The sequence below is a fragment of the Ambystoma mexicanum genome, chromosome 1q (assembly GCF_040938575.1).
Source record: "Ambystoma mexicanum isolate Mex_15411 chromosome 1q, UKY_AmexF1_1, whole genome shotgun sequence".
NCBI lineage: Eukaryota > Metazoa > Chordata > Amphibia > Caudata > Ambystomatidae > Ambystoma > Ambystoma mexicanum.
In genome coordinates this window covers 838,557,071-838,571,398 of record NC_090922.1, presented here as the reverse complement: position 1 = coordinate 838,571,398, position 14,328 = coordinate 838,557,071, and the positions used below count along the sequence as shown (strand labels likewise).

At 44.2% G+C, this 14,328-nt stretch overlaps 1 protein-coding gene across 7 annotated transcripts in view; it reads right to left on the bottom strand.

Moving 5' to 3' along the window:
- Positions 1-13,650, bottom strand: part of LOC138537634 (ADAMTS-like protein 2) — a 678,742-nt gene extending 665,092 nt beyond the window's left edge. For 3 of the 7 annotated variants that reach the window (XM_069641468.1, XM_069641469.1, XM_069641467.1), the window contains exon 1: positions 13,436-13,572. Coding sequence is in view for 2 of the 7 variants with exons in the window: in XM_069641465.1 (XP_069497566.1) it covers positions 13,436-13,507 (72 nt within the window). In the remaining 5 variants the exon portion in view is untranslated. Of the gene's footprint in view, positions 1-13,435 lie in introns of all 7 variants that reach the window. The other 4 variants (XM_069641465.1, XM_069641464.1, XM_069641470.1 and 1 more) reach the window with 4 other exon arrangements.
- Between the last annotated feature and the right edge of the window lie 678 nt (positions 13,651-14,328).

Below are 14,328 nucleotides of genomic sequence, written 5' to 3'. Positions count from 1 at the left end.
CGAAAAATGGCAAACATTCCCCCAATTTCAGAGGAGTGTTGGGCAATGGTCCCTCTAAGCTGTTCATAAGTGCACTTGCCTAGCTTCCCTGTGGGTAACGCTCGGAAGAGTTTTAGCTGTGCACACAGACAGTCCTCAAATAAATCAAAGAATTAATGAGGCAAAAGCCGTGCAGTTACCTGACATTGATTTTCTCACTTAATAGCATTTACTTTATCGCTTAATAAAGGTAAATTATACTAGTCTCGATATTCTGGTCTGGCCTATTTACATTACCCTACTGTGCAAATGTGACCTTAAACCCTAAAAACAGAATATGCCTTCAAGAGATTCAAAACTAATACAAACATCTGGCTCCATGAACAGAAGATCTATCTAAGAAATGCCTGTACACATTAACCAGATAACCTTCCCTCCCCACCCTCGGCTCCTATGCTTAATTGTAGCACACTTATACCTTATGGCTAACTTACACCCCAGGCCCCATTTAGCTATTACCAGACAACCTTGAATCTTCCTACCTTGGTTCTACTAAATGTTTTTAGACTTGTACCTACATCCACTTGTTTTAGGTTTTTTGTAATGGGAATAATGTTCAAGTACCAAAATGTGTTACACGTGGTGCTTTAGCAAAGGTGTGACCCATACTCTGTAACCCAACAGTTAGCTGAAATATTGGATATTGACTAAATAAGCAGACTCCTTGGATGTGCAACCTCATCCCATGCTTCCTATTCTTTGCACATGGGCACCACAGACACTTTGAAGAGGTACTATTGCAAGTTACTGCATTATAAAACTCAAAAATGAATTTGCACTCAAATGATTTGTGACAAATGTCATGCTCAGCCGCTCCTACTTTAGTATTTCTAACATTTCGCTGCAAGTAGAGAGCAGCATTGCAGTATCGTTCACTTAGCCTGCAAAGGATTATGGGTATAGAATGTGCCTGGCGGTACTCGTACATAGCATTAGGGCAATGGATATTCAGCCAGCTACAATATTATTTGACACAATCTGCATCCTTTCCAACTTTTCAGAGTAGAATTGTGCATAGACCTTAACAAATTATATGTTAACTCTCTCCTATACAAAAATGGTTTCACTGAGCACTTGTATAATCCTACCAAACAGTATCAGGGTGGGGGGAATGTTGCGAAAAGGCTTGTATCTACTGCAAAATAATTGTGTATATACAGATTCATTAGATGTTTACAAATTGACCTTAATATCAGGGTGAGGCTTTACATATTTTTTGTATGCAAAGTATTATGGGTACACACATATCCCAGTGAGTGTTTTTCTGCTACAATCCCTCACTTTGTACAGAGCCCTGTCAACTAGTATTGGATGCTAGCACAGGAGCTAGGGGAGAGTACAGGGGGAAAGGGCACAGGAGACCAAATCGGCAAATTCCAAATATCAAGTCGGGCGTTTCAGCAGTACAATACAGTGTAGGAAATGTGTTGTTTGTTTGCACTAAAGTAAATGAAACTCTAGTAACCGTCTAGGAAACTGCACCATCCGTTTATTTCCATGTGCAGCTACGGTTCGCTTTTCAATATAATCATGTGTTCTGTGTTTAGTGTCTCGAGCATCCCCGTACATCTTAGTTAACTTGTAACAGTGAACTTTCAGAAGAGGGCCCCCTAGTTAAGTAAGAAGGCACTCCATCTGCCATACCTCCAAGCATTACTGCTATTAACTTAAAAGGCAAATCTAGGCTGTATCATGAGCAACGTCGCTGCATACCCTATTTCAGGGTTACACGTAGGGCTCTGATCAAATGTACTTCCTTCTTGGAATCATACGATTTTTCAGGGAGGAAAAAAGGAATGAGCATTGCCAATGGGGCACTGTTGGTTTCATAGGGCAACTATGGCAGCCAAGAAATGGATCTTGAGAGAATAGAAATCTAACAAACCCCCTTCAGAGACAGAGTGGGTTAGAGAAATGTACAAAATGTCAGTGATAGAGAGAGTGATATTGAAGAACAAAAAAAGTAAATTTAAGAATTATGGGGCAGATTTTTGGAATTCATTGTTTAAGCTGTTACTCCATAATACTTCAGATGATCATTTATCGGGGGCAGACGCTAGAAAAGGAGGGCTAATATTCTTTTTTTTATTTCTCTTTGGTGCACATCATTTGAAACCTTGGTAAAATCAAAAAAGTGAATACAAACAATACAAGCGTTGTCAATGTTGCCAATGTATTCTTCTTACACGGTGCACATTCCGCTTTAAGTTCCTCTTGAGATTGTGCGGTAATATTATTAGAGCCCCTTCCTATGCCACTGCTCTGCTGGTCACTTATTCACAAATATCAGTGGAACTTTGTGAGTAGAAGCAGGATGTAGGCTCCTTTGTGTTCATTGTTTCCCTTTTTTTTGTTAGGCTTATTTTTACTCCCTATTTTTGTTGGGCACCTATACCAATTTTAGGGAGTACAAATGTGTGGTATGTATGCCTCTTGGCTGTAAGGCTGGTTTTGGGTAGGTGTTGTCACTGATCTATTCCCAGGACAATGACAGTGATGGGAAGCAGTCACACAGGAATTCTGATCATCATGATATACGGTGCAGTTATTATGGTGCAATTATAATCCTGACACAAATTATGAAAGGCATGTTCCACTGGTCACTGAATTACTTAAAGTGGCACATTAACTCTTATTGATATGTGTTTTGGCACACTCCTTTTAGTTGCCACTATTCCATTATTCCAAGCAACAAGTTGGTGGTAGATCGCTTTCTTCGGCGGGGGCCTCCCTCTGAAACAACCTCCCTGCCTCTCAGAAACTTCCAGATGCACCTTAAGACTTTCCTCTTTGCTTCTGCCTCTACCCTCTGATCTTGGGGCAGGTCCCCTTCCCGCCCAGTTGCACACCTGCACTGCCCCTCTGGTAACCCCTGCACTTGGGTCTGTATCTGTGTCTGTATCTGTAACCCTACAGTCCCCCTACCTGCACTTTGGACACCTGCTGTCTGAACTTACCCTTGCACTTGCCACCCGTTGGCCGCACTTCTTGTTATTGTTCAATCCCTTGTACTGCACTGCCCCCTCCTCTTTCCCCTCACACTTTTCCCCATCCCTCTCCCCTGCACTTGCACGATTTTAATTTCACTTGGCCTAGTACGATCGTTGTCTCGGTCTTCCCTTTGTCCCCCTCCCTTGCCTCGTTGCGCCTTGAGACACTTGTGTATAGGCACATTATTAATGCCATATCATATAATATCATATCATGTGGTAAATAATGTATCATGCCTGAGTTTGTTGCCAGCCATATCAGTTATAATAAGCAATATTTGTTTTTTGTAATACACATGAATGCTTTTTTCCAATGGCATAAAACACGTTCTTTGTTGTCCGAGCATTACCAACGAATGAAAAGCCTATTATTTATACTGAGCATGAAATGCTTTATTCACATGTTTCTCTGCACAGAAGTACTTTTGCTCGGTACTATGGCAGATCCCGCGCACCGTCACCAACGGAACTGGTCCCCAGGCGCTCTGGCGGATCTGTAAACGATAAGGTGGGATGGGTTAGTAAGGTGAAGAGGGAGTAAGATAGTGAGAGGAGTGGTGTTCTGTTGGCAGCTTCAACTCGGTATACACCGGGTGCTGAGCTTTGGTGTGGGTATTGGATCGGTGTCAGTCCGCGTGCGCTGTTGCTCCGGCTTATGTGTTGTTGCAGTGTTGTGAAGTGCGTGCAGCTTGTGGTGCGATAGATGGTTGTGTGAGCTTTTGAGTGAGATAAGTATGCAGAGTTTGAAGGTATATTGGTTAGTGGGTTACCTGACCGTTAGCATGCTAACATTCACAGTTTTGTCTAAGTGTGGCACATGTGGGCCTTCACAATCCTATCTAGAAGCGGCGCAGGCCAATGTTCAGAATTCTATCTAGGTGTGGGCATGCTAACATTCACAATCTTATCTAGATGCGGCGCAGGCTGGTGTTCACAGTTCTAAGTGTGGCACATGCTAACATTCAAGTTTCACCTAGGCGCGGGCATGCTATCCTTCAATCAAAATCCTATCTGGATGCGACGCAGGCTAATGTTCACAATTCTATCTAAGTGTGTGCTCATTCATTTGCTGGTAATGTAAACTAGCATTGGCAATATCAATAGTTTCCGTTTTTTTCTTTTACTTGCAGTTTACATTTAGCATGGAGGGAAGGAAGGAGAAATGAAAGCACAGCTAAGATGAAAAGACAGCATGAAAGTAAATGAAGAACAGTTCCGAGGGGTGAGGGAAGCACAGTGTGGAGAGGAATAAGAAATGAATGGCAACACAAGGAAGAATACAAATATCCAATTGTTGAAAGCTAGGCCAGCAACAGTACACAAGAGCAATGTACAACATTCAAAGGAAGGCGTGGCAGTGAAAAAGGGGAGGAAAGAGTGACTGCGCCAATGGGAGGAAGGAGCGACAGCACAAATGGGAAGGACTGACAGCACATGGGGGAAGGAGCAACAGCATACGGGACAAAGGAGCGACAGCACAAGTAGGGAAGGAGTGACAGCGCAAAGGGGAAGCAGCAACAGCGCAAGGTGGAAGGAGGGACAGCAAGCAGGGAAGGAGTGACAGCGGAAGGGGGAAGGAGCAACAGCACAATGGTGGAAGGAGCAATAGCACACAGGGGAAGAATCAACACTGCACAGGGGAAGGAGCACAAGCTCACAGGAGTTGGAGTGGCAGCGCAAAAGGGTCAGAGCGCCAGTGCAGGAAGGAAAAGAGGTGAGGAGGAAAAGGGCGAATGGGTAGGAGGGATACTGAAACAGGGAGGAGGTACAACGCGAATGGGGGGAAGGAGTGACAGCACAAATGGGAAGGACTGACAGCACATGGGGAAGGAGCAACAGCATATGGGGCAAAGGAGCGACAGCACAAGTAGGGAAGGAGTGACAGTGCAAAGGGGAAGCAGCAACAGGGCAAAGGGGGGAGGAGAGACAGTGCAAGGGGGAACGAGTGACAGAGCAAATGGAAAGGAGCGACAGAACAAGGGGAAATGAGCGACAGCGCAATTGGGCAAGGAACTATAGCACAATGGTGGAAGGAGCAATAGCACACAAGGGAAGAATCAACACTGCATAGGGGAAGGAGCACCAGCACACAGGAGTTGGAGTAGCAGCCCAAAAGGGACAGAGCGCCAGTGCAAGAGGTGAGGAGGAAAAGGGAAATTGGGTAGGAGGGATACCGCAACAGGGAGGGACAGCGCAGAGGGGGAGGAGGGAAGCACAACGGGGGAGGAAGGACTCCCCAAGGGCAAATGAGCAACAGCGCAAGTGGGAGGTACATCTATTGGCTGTATGTATGTATAATTGCAGACTGGTTGTGGTTTTTTCTTCTATTGTAGTCTTGTCCTCAATAGGGCTCATTTTCAGCCCGGTGCAGATGTCTTCACATTCTGACATTTCTTCATAGTCATAGATGAGCACATTCTGATAGCCTTTTCTGTCTTTTTATGCAATTGCAAAAAGCAGTAGAACAAAGGGCATTTCTACCCATTTCAAAGTGCATCCCAAATTCAGAAACTGGAGGTGCTTTGCAATGCACATAAAACATGTTTCGACCGGGAGGAGGGGAATGCACAATGCATATCCAGGTCATTTGTGACCCCCTAATGCTACATCACCTCTCTCTCCAAAATAATGTTTTTATTGGAACAGTATGCAGAAAGGTAAACCGATTTGTAGCCCAGCATGGCCAGAAAAGTAGGCAAAATATCTATAATTGTCAGAAGAAAAACAAACTATTCAAAAATATCTGGGCCAGGTTTCTAGATATGTATTAGCTCTGTGTTTTAAGATTCAGAAAGGTAGGGGGTGGCGGGAGGGTGGCTATTGGTGGTAATGTTGTAAATACTATAAATATGTGAATACATCTTTTCAAAAAGAAAAGAAGGATTACTACGTGGCCCCAGCATTGAAATGTACACATATATGCGTGACATGCTACAGTACTCATAATTGAGAGAAGAGTTCAACCATTATTGGATTACATCGGCATAATAAAACAAGAACTAACATTGAGTACATTCAGTGCAATAACATTTAGAAATCCCTGGGAACTGAGCATTACATTGAATTGTCAGCATTATTCTTTGCAAGGGTGCAGTACCACAGACAACATACAGAGGTTCTCTCAGATTTCTTATTAGGAACTCTGTATATTGTCATTGGTCCTGAACCTCTACAAAACAAAACGCTCATATTGTAACAGTGCACAGAAAGGGAAACCTACCTGTAGTCCAACAGGGCCAGGAAAGTAGCACAAACTGAAGAGAGGTTCCCGGGAATGCCTCTACTCACCCCCATGAAAATGACGGACTGATGCCTGAAGTCACCCATTTTTCGGACAACCCCCAAGTGCACCACTGACTGGCACTTACATTATGCAGAGAGGAATTCCCTCAGAAAGCCATTCTAACCTTATCCAGTGCATGTCCTCATGGATATAGGTGACTCGACAGTGATCATGGATCCGAACACCATAATGAACTGCATCGATTAAAATTATAAGGATCTTCAAGTTGTGGACTTGTTGATGGGTGCTCTTTATAATCACATACAAAATAGATGGGGGTTTTATGAGAAGAGAAGAAGGCTGGCTTTAGTGAAAACTGGTCTGGCGGCGACTCTGTAAAGCCTGTTTCATTTGGTTAATTGACACTTTCTAATGGTATTTGTGATTATATGATGATAACTTGTCGGGTCTTGTCAGAAAGCGGATATAGCCAGAAACCGCTAATGATTACTGTAAAGTAATGGTCTCTCAAGACTGCCCCAAGTGAAGTTAGCACAGAAACTTAATTGGTAAGCATTATTTCATTTGATTTTCTGATGCCCTTAAGATGACACGTGTTTCGGCTGGTCCCAGCCTTTTTCAAAACAGGGCATACTCCATGATTTTTCAATTCGAAGGAGTTGTGGGATATATTTTGTGTCATGGGTTAGATCCTCTTGTTTCCGTACTTCTGGATAATATTCTACACACACTAGAATATGATCCAGAAGTACGGAAACAAGGGGATCTAACCCATGACACAAAATATATCCCACAACTCCTTCGAACTGAAAAATCATGGGCTATGCCCCGTTTAGAAAAAGGCTGGAACCAGCCGAAACACGTGTCAGCTTAAGGGCATCAGAAAATAAAATGAAATAATGCTAACCAATTAAGTCTCTATGCTAACTTCACTTGGCGCAATCTTGAGAGACCACTACTTTACATTAGATCGAGTTTTTAGCCTATTTCTTTGGGGAAAGTGCTTTAAGATGCAACTTTTACAGTGGTTGGGGAAAGGGATATTCCCTCCCAAACTTTCTTCTGAGATGATAGCTCACTAACTACGCATGCTGGCAAAGCAGCTTACCTTGTTAGTCCATTGCACTCATGGAAAATACTGTGTGCAAGAAAGCCAGTCATTTTACACACTTAAGAGTAAAATAATTAGACGGAGCATTGGTGTTGGGCCACCTTCATTGGAGAATAATGTGCAGTCCTGTGAGGATTAGTTGCATGCATAAGGGCAGACTTCAACTGTTGTGCATGTTTGTATGCCCTTGGCCATTCTGCAAGTACCAGAGGCAATAATATGCTTAAAATCCTCAGGGGCACCTGACCGAGGTGGTCTTTCTGCTGACACTCTGAAGGCAAACCCAAATGATTGGTCCCTGATCCCCTGGGATCTTTCTAAGATTACTTACAAATCGGAACAAATTCTAGCTAAATCTTAGTGCTAATTGTTAAGAAGGTAGCTAATCTCTCTTTTGGACATTGAGGTAAAGATTGTTTTTCTCTGATCTTATTATCAGAATTAACCAAATGTGCATCTTATCTGCAATGAGTTCCTTGGTCCCAGACCGACTTTATGAAAAATAGTATTTGTATATGTATTTGTATTCATTTATATAGCGCTTTAATCAAAAATATCAACGGTACAATCAGACATGAGATTTGACAAAGTATGCACAGAATCGGTTTTGCTGGGACAGATGTAATTTCAGTGCTTTACGGAATAGGGGATAGGAAGTGATAGAGCGAATAGAAAGAGGAAGAAGATTCCAGTGTAGAGGAGCAAGATGTGCAAATGTACAGAAGCATGATTGTGTACAAGGAGGTGGTGGAACTGTCAATCGGAACTGAGTATGAGAACGGAGAGAACGAGTAGGAGAGTAGAATGAGACTAATGAGGACAGATAGTCAGGAATTAGACCATAGAGAGATTTGAAAGTTAAAGAGAGAAAATGTAACTTGAGTTGTGTGTGAAAAGGAAGCCAACCCAAGGTGTGAAGAGCGGGAGATATAGAGTCAAGTGGGGTCAAGCAGAAGAGTACCATAATTGCAGCATTCAAAATAGATTTTTAGAGGAAAAAGGCGAGATACAGGAAGACCAAAGAGCGTGTTAGAGCAATACAAGAGGCGTGAGAAGATGAGAGAGGTTATGAGTAGTTTATTTGAGTCCAAAGTTAGAAAAGAACGAACTTTATAGATGTTGAATAAGTGATACCGACAAGCTCGAGACGGGATATAAATATGGTGTTTAAAGGATAAACCAGAGTCAAAATAAAGCCACAAATTGCGAGCAGTGGATACAAAAAAGAGCTGAGATGGGGGGAATTAAATCAATGGAGGAGGAATCGGAGGAAGGATAGTAGTAGAGTGAAAGAAGAGTTGTTCGGTTTTTGCAGTATTAAGAGTTTAGATAATGGGTAGCCATCCACGATTTGATGGATGTTAAGCATGCAGAAAGCTGGATATCAGAAGAAAAAGAAGAGAATGATAGAAAGAGTTGTGTATCATCAGCATAGAAATGGTGGCAGAGACCAAAAGAAGAAATTATGTTTGCAAGAGGAGAAGTGTAAAGAAACACTTGTGTATAGACGCGTTACAAATGCCAGATCATATCATATCAATGAGAGAAAAGAAAAGGCCCTAAACCCGACCCTTGTGGAACACCTTGGGCAAGAGAATAGGAATCAGAAGTAGTTCCACCCATGAAACTGAGAATGTTCGTCAGATAAATAGCATTTAAACCAAGAAGGACAGAACCCGAGAAGCCATAAGATGATAGAGAGGCTAGAAGATGCTGGTAATCAACAGTATCAAAAGTGGCAGAAAGGTTCAATAAGATGAGCATAGAGGAATGTTTAGAATAACGGTTTGTGAGTAATGAGTTAAGAACTGAAAGAAGCGCCGTTTCAGTAGAGTGCATTGGTCGGAATCCTGATTGAAAACAGGGAAGAATAGTTATTAGAAACAAAAGAAGAGACTTGATGATAGACAAGGCGTTCAAGTAATTTTGATAAGTAAGGGAGAAGAGAAATAGGCCTAAAATTAGAGGCAAGAGAAGGATCAGCTGAGGGTTTCTTCAGGATAGGAATGATTGAAGCGTGTTTAAAAGAGGAGGGAAAAGTTGAAGATGCGAGACAGATATTAAAGAAGGAGGTAAGATATGACAGTAAAGGAGGATAGACCTTTGAGATAAGATCCAATGGAATAGGATCTGTCGGGGCAGCAGTAGGATGGGCACGAGCCATCAAAAGAGAGAGATCTGTGTCTTTGACAGAAGAAAAGTGAGATATAGAGGCAACAGGGGGAGGGATAGGTGGGAAGGAAGTACCAAGAGAAGGCGGTGGAGATGAGTCAATTGCAAGGCGAAGAGAAGTTACCTTAGAAGACAAGTATGAAGCAAAATCAGAAGCAGATAAGGACGAATTAAGTGAAGGATCCAAAGCAGGAAGAGAGAGAAGACGAGACGAAGTTTGAAAAAGGCATTGTGGATGAGTAGACTGAGCATGAAGAAGATCAGAGAAAAAAGCGCTTAGCAGCTAGAAGGCAGGTATCGTATAGGGTGTGGTATGAGTAAGATGTGAAGCCATTTTCATGTATTGATGGAGCCATTGCCTTTCCAATCGACGCAGGACATGCCGCATAGACTGGAGATGAGTAGTGAGCCATGGTTGGGAAAGTTCACAAGATGGAATGAAAGGAGAAGCAGGATATAGAGTGTCGAGAGATGAAGAAAGTGAGGTAAAAAGAGAAGAGGCTGCATCATCAGCAGGCAGAGTCGAAAAAGTAGAGTAAGATGGTAGAGCAGCAGTAGAGGTAGAGACAAATAATTGAGTATTGAAATTGCACAGATCCCGTCGAGAGAGTACACGAGGAGAGGTAGATACTAGAGGTACAGGAGATATGGGAACAATAGAAGTAAGACCACCACGGTTAACTGCATGGCACTTTGTTGTTTGGTCGACAGAGAACTTGCACAAAAAACTATACCTTTTCTTTTGGTTTTGTCAACTTTTCCAAAGCTTTCGACTCCACTAACAGAGGAAACACATGGAGGAAAAGATAAACCAACTGTCATTTTGACAAAACTGTTGCAATGTATAATCAGGAAGCTTGTGGCCTGCTCACAGTTACTAAAGTGATAATCGGAACAATATATTCCGATCATGCTCTATAGCAGTGAGGTCTGGAACCCATTCCCTGGAATCAACCTTCATCAAGTAGGGAAGATTTTGGGGGGGTGTATGGGTCTCCCAAAATATTCACCTATCCAATGCTGAGGTTAGATTTGGAGTTCACCTCATTTCGGGCTGCTGTAAACTGCTGGACTGGATACTCTTGTTTATTAATTCTCAAGACATATCTAGACGAGAATATGTAAGTCGGTAGACTCCTATATGAGGGGAATAGGGCTCATAATTTTGGAATCCTCTTTTGTTTGTGGACTTGCCAGAATACCGGGGAGACATTCAGGGTTGGACTGGGGCATAAATCAACCCAGGCAGCAATGAAGAAGTGGCCCACAATCACAAATGACTATTCATTTATACTTTTTGTGACATACTATTTGAACTCTGCCCAGGTGGTAGTTTTTAGTAAAATATGTTGAAAATAGTATATTTTTAATCCATATTTGATCTGTAACATTGATCAAAACTACCAGATTCACAGTGATGTAACTCATCAAAGTGGTCCAATTTGACTAGAGAAACTGGCCCTTCGAGGATTGCCCTATTTTCCTAGAGGCCAGTTTGAGTCTAGATACATCAGCCTGTTAAAACGAACTATAGGGGTGTGAAGCTAAGGTTCACACATTATGTTGCGTGTTAATGAACTCTTTATGATCGGGTCCCCCTCTCCCGGGAAGACTCGGCCCAGTGATAGATCAGAGGACCTCAAGGTAAAAGACATTCTTATGAGGTTGATGCTGTTTGTTGGAGAAGGATGCCGGTTTTAATGTATACAGGAAGGAGGCTCAGGCTCCCAAGAGCTTCCAGATTTTGGAAATTATGTGGTAGAAGACTGGAAACTATCGCCCATAGATGCTATTTGCACGTTCCTGCTTGAAATGGCCTCAAACCAATTCCTTTTCAAGGGCCAACATATTCAAACAGCTGGAGAAGAACTTTTGTATCTTAAAGATGGTCCTTTTTATGTGGTTTTGAACAATTCATGACTACGTCGAGTGACCTCCCCTAGCCGAGACAAGTATGGGTGGTCACTGGTTATCTAAACTCGAGTAGGACACTGCGACTGGCTGCCTGTAATACTACTACATACAATGGTTTCATTGTGTTCCAATGATTACTCTTCTCTCGTGTGAAATGGTATTGTATGCCTCATTTCCGTTTCTTCCTGCATTATGGAGTTCCCTCCCTGTCACTATATCATCTCGGGAAGTACTGATTTTTTATTGTGAAAAATGTTAATTTGAGCTGTTGCCTGAGATCAGGCGAGGAAAGCTTCCATTAACATTTTGCACAACAAGATCATATAGTGGCAGGGACATATTGTGGTGAGGGAACTCCACAATGCATTGAAAAAAAAACATGATTGTATTATAATACATATTGGGTTGATAGTTCGAGTGTTTGGGTGCCGTGGAATGGGCGAGCAGCAAGGGTTTCCATCTCCATTCTGAGAGTCCATGCTATATGTGTTTTAGTGGAGTCGGGGGGGGGGGCGGGGGTTCCTTTGTGACAGCAGCTCAAAAGCACGAGCTTATCCTTTCAAGCAGAGAATTCACGTGTGGCGCGCTCCTTCCCTCTGTCATCGCCACCATCGTGGGTGCGGAGAGAGGAGGGGGGTATGTGTGTCGACAACAGAAGCCGAGAGAGCACTAATCCTCCCCGTGGCCAGACGCTTTGATCTGAGATGTCAAAGTCCCTGGCATGAAAGCCTTTCAAAGTGTGTTTGAACAGGAGGGGCGCGGGAGGAGGAGGCTGGTGTTTGAGGTCTGAAGGTCTGGCCGCATCCTAGAAGAGTGACAGGCGCAAGCTCTTTTGGTGAGATGTTCTCTTTTACAGCTGTGCGATGCCCACCCCTGTAAGATGCACACACCAATGATACCCTATGCTACATTTTTCTCCATTGTACGCACACGGTCCATGTACACGAGCCCAGCAGGGAAATGCAATAACGTGGACCAGTTTCCTTCAGCGAGATGCACAAGCCACTTCTGCAAATACGCCCTCGGTGAGACGAGCAAACTTCGTGCACCGAGAAACACAAGCTCCACACAGAACTATACACACCCCGATTCATACCTCTCAGTGGAATATACCGCTGCCAGACAGACAACCTTGGTAAAAAAGTGCACACTCCCTTTAATGACACTTCCCCTAAAGCACAAAATTGAGAGTTCAATTGAGAAACAATAACACCTGTTATTAAGGCGCTTAGAAGGGTTAGGAATACGACATGAATCCATATATGCCACATCGAGTACAGCTCCATACACTGCAATGCACAAGCCTGAGGGCTCGCAAGCCCCTCGGTGGAATCTACTAGCATTTCTAAAAAGCACAAGTTCCCTCTAGTGATATTCGCAAGCTCCCAAACTGCGCGACGTGCGGTGCAATGATTCCAGCGTGATATGTTAGGACAGCAAAGAGGGCGCAGAGTCGGGAAGAATTCCAGTAGACCATTTTCGGGTTTTACTGTATTTAAACGGACAAAATGAGAGGTGGCAGTAGTAAATATGAACCAATGGACCTTTCTCTGGCATATGTACCAAGATTTAGGAACCCTAGGGAAGGAGATTGTTGTTTTCATCCACGAGAAGAATTAAACTTCCACACTTGGCGTGCGGCCGCTATAAGAGCAGAAACAGACCAACATCATGTTGAGGTAAAATCGCGAGCTCGGTGGCACAGTGAAAACGACTAGCGCGGGTGTTCGCGGAAGTTTTTAACGACTGCGAGAGCGTCTATCTAGCAGCTCGTGTGAGAAACGTGCGTAGGTTGTGTGTGAGGACCGGTCGCCTGAGCTGCCAGGCATAGCTGAAGCACCGCGGGGCGCGGAACTGATTCCTCCCCAGCTCTGTGGGCCTTTCTGGAATCACAGCCTATCGCGAAACTTCCCCGCTTTCCCATGAGTCTATGTGGCCGTGTGGCGGGACCGAGTTCAGCCTTACCTTAGGTTGCAGCGGCAGGGGGCAGAGCAAGAGCAGGAGCAGTGGGGGCAGGCGGCGGGCACTCTCGGGCATCGTCCGTGCTCGGAGGAGAGAGCGCACTAGCAGAAGCAGCAGCGCCCAGCAGCAGTCCAATGAAAGGCCGCATGGCGAGCGGCCGGGCCTTTACAACCTGTCCACTGGAGGAAAGCCCGCTCAGGCTCCAGGCGCTGATTGGCATGCCAACCTGAGCCCCCCAGGCAGGGGAAGGGAGTGGGCTGAGGGGAGGTGGGGGTAGGAGGCCGAGGGAGGGGGCAGAGGCAGCCGGGGGAGTTGGAGGGGGCAGAGCCCGGAGAAGGCAGAGCCCAGACATCTGGGGACTCGGGGAGGGCGAACAGGCGCGCACACACAGGAGGGGTTTGTGTGTGTCCCACGCAGGGTCAGAACATCCTCCAGTCTGGAGAAAACGTATTTATTTAATTTGTGTGCCGCCAACATGCTGACAGGAGTCCGATTCGGAGCGCACGGGAAACGAATTCACGCACACAGTCTGATAGAATACAAAGTACTTTATTTTCATGACATGTCGGACAAGAATTGACGAAGCCAATGTTTGCTGTATATAAAGTGATCCACACATTAGCGCATACAACCTACTGGCGTGTTTCCTGCGTAACGCCACACGTATGCACTCCAGAGACACCCAGTCATTAAGATGTTCAGTGTGCAAGGCTCCAGTGAATATTACTCACCTCAGCTCTTCCATTAGTGGTCTGTGGTTTTGTCAGGTCTTTTTTGAAAAAAATCACGATGGCTTTTTAATCGCTTCCTGGAATGCATCCTTAAGCGCTAGACAGGCTGCACCCAAGAGCCCGTGTCTGACTGTCAAGCAGTAATCTGAGGTTACTCGTTCCCGT